The sequence below is a fragment of the Neomonachus schauinslandi genome, chromosome 9 (assembly GCF_002201575.2).
Source record: "Neomonachus schauinslandi chromosome 9, ASM220157v2, whole genome shotgun sequence".
NCBI classification, from domain to species: Eukaryota; Metazoa; Chordata; class Mammalia; order Carnivora; family Phocidae; genus Neomonachus; species Neomonachus schauinslandi.
In genome coordinates, this window is record NC_058411.1 from 74,122,091 (window position 1) to 74,127,100 (window position 5,010).

General features: G+C 38.4%; 2 protein-coding genes across 2 annotated transcripts; one reads left to right on the top strand and one right to left on the bottom strand.

The window, feature by feature from the left end:
• Window positions 1–2,442: 2,442 nt before the first annotated feature.
• On the bottom strand, window positions 2,443–3,249 carry LOC110585364 (microtubule-associated protein RP/EB family member 1-like). The gene has a single exon (XM_044918195.1). It carries the CDS (start codon window positions 3,247–3,249, stop codon window positions 2,443–2,445), a length of 807 nt encoding a protein of 268 aa, XP_044774130.1.
• A 604-nt stretch (window positions 3,250–3,853) lies between these two features.
• On the top strand, window positions 3,854–4,759 carry LOC110585331 (olfactory receptor 4K3-like). Its single transcript, XM_021695542.1, has one exon. It carries the CDS (start codon window positions 3,854–3,856, stop codon window positions 4,757–4,759), a length of 906 nt encoding a protein of 301 aa, XP_021551217.1.
• Window positions 4,760–5,010: the final 251 nt, after the last annotated feature.

Genomic DNA, 5,010 nt, shown 5'->3' on the forward strand with positions numbered 1-5,010 from the left:
CAGGCTAACCCATCCTCCCACCTCCCTCCCCTCTAGAACCCTCAGTTTGTTTCTCAGAGTCCATAGTCTCTCATGGTTAGTCTCAAGAATACATATTTTTCTTGATTCATAGAAATCCTATTTCTTCTCAAAACTGAACTAAACTTTGCTCTAAACCAACATTCTTTCCAGAAGCTAACTCCAAATAGACTCTATTAACTGTGTTACTTTGGGCATTGACCTTTTAACTCAGCTTTTCAGCAGTAAAATGAGTATGATTGTTGCCACGGTTATGAAACAATGATTAAAAATATTTATCATAGCTCTGAGTTATATAGAAAAGGAAAAAAAGGTACTGTAGAGCTGGTTTCCAACTTTGATAGAGGACTACAAACACCAGTCATCAAGAATTAGTAGTAGGGGGCGCCTGGGTGGCTCAGTCGGTTAAGCGACTGCCTTCGGCTCAGGTCATGATCCTGGAGTCCCGGGATCGAGTCCTGCATCGGGCTCCCTGCTCAGCAGGGGGTCTGCTTCTCCCTCTGACCCTCCTCCCTCTCACGCTCTCTGTCTCTCATTCTCTCTCTCGCAAATAAATAAATAAAATCTTTAAAAAAAAAAAAAGAATTAGTAGTGGCTGCTGGAGATAACTGATCCATTGTGGCAAAGCCCTTCTAATCAACAAATTTTTAAAAGAAGGTGGCAGAAGCAGATGGCAAAAAAAAGAAGGAAAAAGGAAACTGGGAAGAGAGAAAAAACAAAAAAGAAGAAAGAGAGAAATAATATGAACCTATTTTCTAGCCTGAGAGGATTGTTAGATTTTTAAGGTAATTAATTTAAACAGCAAAAATGACAAGTTTAAAGGCAAACTTAAAGTTTCTCTAACTTCTTTGATAAGAAATCTAATTAATTTGTACTTGCCATTTACTCTGTATTGCAAAAGAAAGTCTTCTGCCAAAGATTCCTGGAACATCTTTCAAAAATCATGACTTCTCAGGCTAAAGCAAATGAGACTGAATGGAAATGGCTTCCAGATGGATATGTGGGAAATGAAGGAATTTGCCTAACTCTGAAACTCTCATTTGTAATACAAAAAAATATATATATATTTTCCTCAAGTAGCTTGATGCATAGTCTCTCTCCCAGAGTTAATTACAGACTTTGGATCATTTTAGTCCATGCAGAGATTGCCAGCTTTTAGTTTCTCAGAAGCCATCTTGTTTGGAATTGGAAACTAACACCAGATTGTGTATCTGATGGTCCTATACCGTGTCTGACAGAATGGCTTCGAAACACATTTTAGAGTTTGATATTCAAAACTAAACTTCAGGATTCATTATGGCTGAGGTATACTTCAGGCTGTAAGTAATTTCTTACAGGTTATGTAAGCTTTGAATTTCATGAACAGAGAACAATTTCTTTCTCTCGTTCAGGATTTATCCTTTATGCCTGGAACATTTATTCTTTAATGATTTTTAACTACCTTCTTTTTGATAGTTTATCTGCTCTTGTACTTAGTTAACTATGTTCATTAGTGAAAAAGTTTTGTCATTTTGTCAAAAATAGTATTAATATCTCTTTTTAAAAACTGATTCATCTATTTATTCATTAAAAAAATTAACCTTCAATTATGTTAAACATTGCTTCTGTTTTTCAGATTTGTAACTAGGAACTATTTTTCTAACATATAGCCCCTACACAATAAAATGTCATCTTAAAAACTGTTATTTTACCTCAGATCTACAGTATTGAAGTGATCATAATTCTGTTTTTAAAAAAAGATTTTATTTTAAAGTAATTTCTACACCCACTGTGGCACTTGAACTTACAACCCCAAGATCAAGAATTGCATACTCTACTGACTGAGCCAGCCAGTCACCCCAAATTGACCATAATTCTTGATTCATAACATAGTTTCACTATTTTTGCAAGCCCATTTTGTGTTTGTTTGCTTGTTTAATGATAAAATTATGCTGATGAAAACATGATCTAAAGATCTAACACAAGATCTAAATAATTAATAACATACAACTGCTTATGTGCTCATCTTTTCTCTTTTAAGGCATTTATTTATTAAAACGTTCTCTGCCAAGATTTCACATTAGCTTAAAATTCAAATCAGTCTTTACATTTCTCTACTGAGGTTTCCACCTCAGAGTATCACATAAAAACACCTTCTCCAGCAATCAGTGTTACCAGCGTCCACACGATGAGCCCCATGGTCAGCCTCTTTGTTCCCTAGGTGACCCCTAGATGTTAATACTGCTCTGCTACAGGGTAAAAGCTCCTAACTCAAACTCATTGGGAAAGGGGTGAAACTTCTATAAAGTGCACTTTAAGAAGAGGTACTGTTTGCTCATGAAAAGAAACCAGTGAATCCTCTAAGAATAATAAAAGGGGGTATTTTACAGTTAAGCACATGATTTGGAGTAAAGAATTCGGATGTTGCTCTGCTGGCCCAGGCCCTTAATACTCTTCTTGCTCCTCCTGTGGGCCCCCTTCATCAGGTATCACAAAGCCTTCATCTGTGGCATACAGAATGTCCACGATCCTCTGCAATACCGGGTTTTCCCCCTCGTTCTCCTGGCAAATCAATTCAATTGATTTGCTTTCCTTAGCTTTCCAAAGTAGAAATCTCTCTTCCTCCAAGTCTTCGACGGTAAGTTTCAATACGTTGACCTGCTGCATCAATTCAGCGGCTTTATCATGCCCGTTGCCCACACCAGGATTCTTTCGCACCACACCCGGGCCAGCCTTGGTTGCAGTAGTTCTCTGTGTTGCAATGGGCCTCTGTGGAGCTGCGCTGCTAGAGCTGACAGGTTTCTTCGGTTTGTTCAGAGCTGGAGCAACAAGGGAGGGAGCCACTGCAGATTCTTGACCTTGTCTGGCAGCTATGGGGTCCCAGTCTTTTCCATCATACTTTGCATCAAAAAACTTCTTGAACCACTGAACGAATTCAAAATTGTCCTGAAACTTTCCTTTTACTAATTTGTCCATAGGAATTATTTTGTCAACACCCATTCTCTTAAAACCTGCTTGTAGTATTTTGAAGTTCTGGATGTATTCATGTTCTAGCTTAGCCTGGAATTTCACTTTCTTCAAGGCAATGGAGCCAGGGAACAGCATGCCCATAAACTGACAGTAGGCAGCCCCTGAGCACAACTGTTCGATCTTCGTCAGATTCAGCTGCAGAGACTCATTGATCCAGGCCAGCATGTCATATCGACTTAGGTTATCACTGGTGACTGATGTTGAATATATGTTCACTGCCATCTTCGGCTCTCAGTGGGACCACGTCCACGGCCTGTGCCCAGCTTCGGTTCCATCTTTGCCTCGTTCAAACCACCCTATGTGCTCATCTTTATGCTGACCTTTCACCTCTCTTTACTTGAGGTTATTTACATCTTACATCTTCTCTTTCTGTACATAATGTTATCACTCATATGAGTTCCTGCAATGTATACTGTTATTTTTCTATTGCTTTTCATTTTATAAAAACTGTGCTGAGTGGATCCATTTTGGACTTCTTTTTCTTTCATTATTATGTCTAAGATACATCTGTATCATTTTATAATTGTAATTTGTTATGGTTCTGAATAATATTCCATTGTCTTGTTTATGGGGATTATTATATTTCTCTTTATATACATATATAAGAGTTTATCTTGGGTATGAAAATGGGAGTGAAAATGATGAACCACAGAATTCATGAATATTGAGCTTTGCAAGATAAGGCCAACATTTTTTCTAGATTGATTATATTAGTATACACTTCCATCAGCAATGTATAAGAAATCTTCTTGATTCACATACTCTTTATTCAGAAAATCTAATTTCCTGTCTTTTCTTCAGATAAATTTAGAACAAACTGCACTAAATGGAAGAAGTAAACCAGTCTGTGGTGTCTGAATTTATTATTTTGGGGCTTTGTAGTTCATGGGAGCTCCAGGTCTTCCTACTAGCGATATTTTCTTCACTTTATTTGATCACCATTTTAGGCAACATCTTCATTGTGCTCCTAATTATTGCTGACCTTCATCTCCACTCCCCCATGTACTTCCTGTTAGCCAATCTTTCATTCATTGACTTCTGCCTTTCCTCAGTCACTACCCCTAAAATGATCACAGACTTTCTCAAGGAAAACAAGACTATCTCCTTTGAAGGCTGCATGTGTCAGATTTTCTTTGGACATTTCTTTGGAGGGGGTGAGATGGTGCTGCTTGTTTCAATGGCCTATGACCGTTATGTGGCTATCTGCAAGCCACTTCATTACTCCAGCATCATGAACAGGCAAATGTGCATTGGGTTAGTGATGACATCATGGATCATTGGGCTTGTGCATTCAGTAAGCCAACTAGCTATGATTATAAAGCTGCCCTTCTGTGGACCAAAGGAATTGGATAGCTTTTTCTGTGATATTCCATTGGTGATCAAGCTAGCCTGCATAGACACCTCTATTTTAGAAATGTGGATAAATGCTGACAGTGGGGTACTGGCAACCACCTGCTTCATTCTGTTGCTAGTCTCTTACTCTTATATTCTGTTTACCATCTGCCTTCACTCTAAGGATGGGGCATCCAAGGCTCTCTCCACCTGCACTGCCCACATCACAGTGGTAGTGTTATTCTTTGGGCCTTGCATCTTTATCTACCTGTGGCCACTCAGCATCACCTGGGTGGACAAGTTTCTTGCTGTATTTTATGCAGTCATCACACCTCTCCTAAATCCAGCCATTTATACTCTAAGGAACAAAGAAATTAAAAATGCCATTAAGAGATTATGATGTTAGCATATGGATTTCTGTATTTCAGGGTCTCACGGTATTAGAATGTTCACTTAGGATCTCTAAATTAGCCATGCCTATCCTGTTGCTTGGGACTGGGAAGCATTCTCCAACTCATATATGGAAACCATGTGTATCTCCAGATACAAGTTTTATGCCAATTCTATCCTATTCCACAATCATTTGCTGATCACAATGCAAAAACTCCAATGTCTGGAAAATTTGGCAAGTCTCTATGACTATGATTTTGG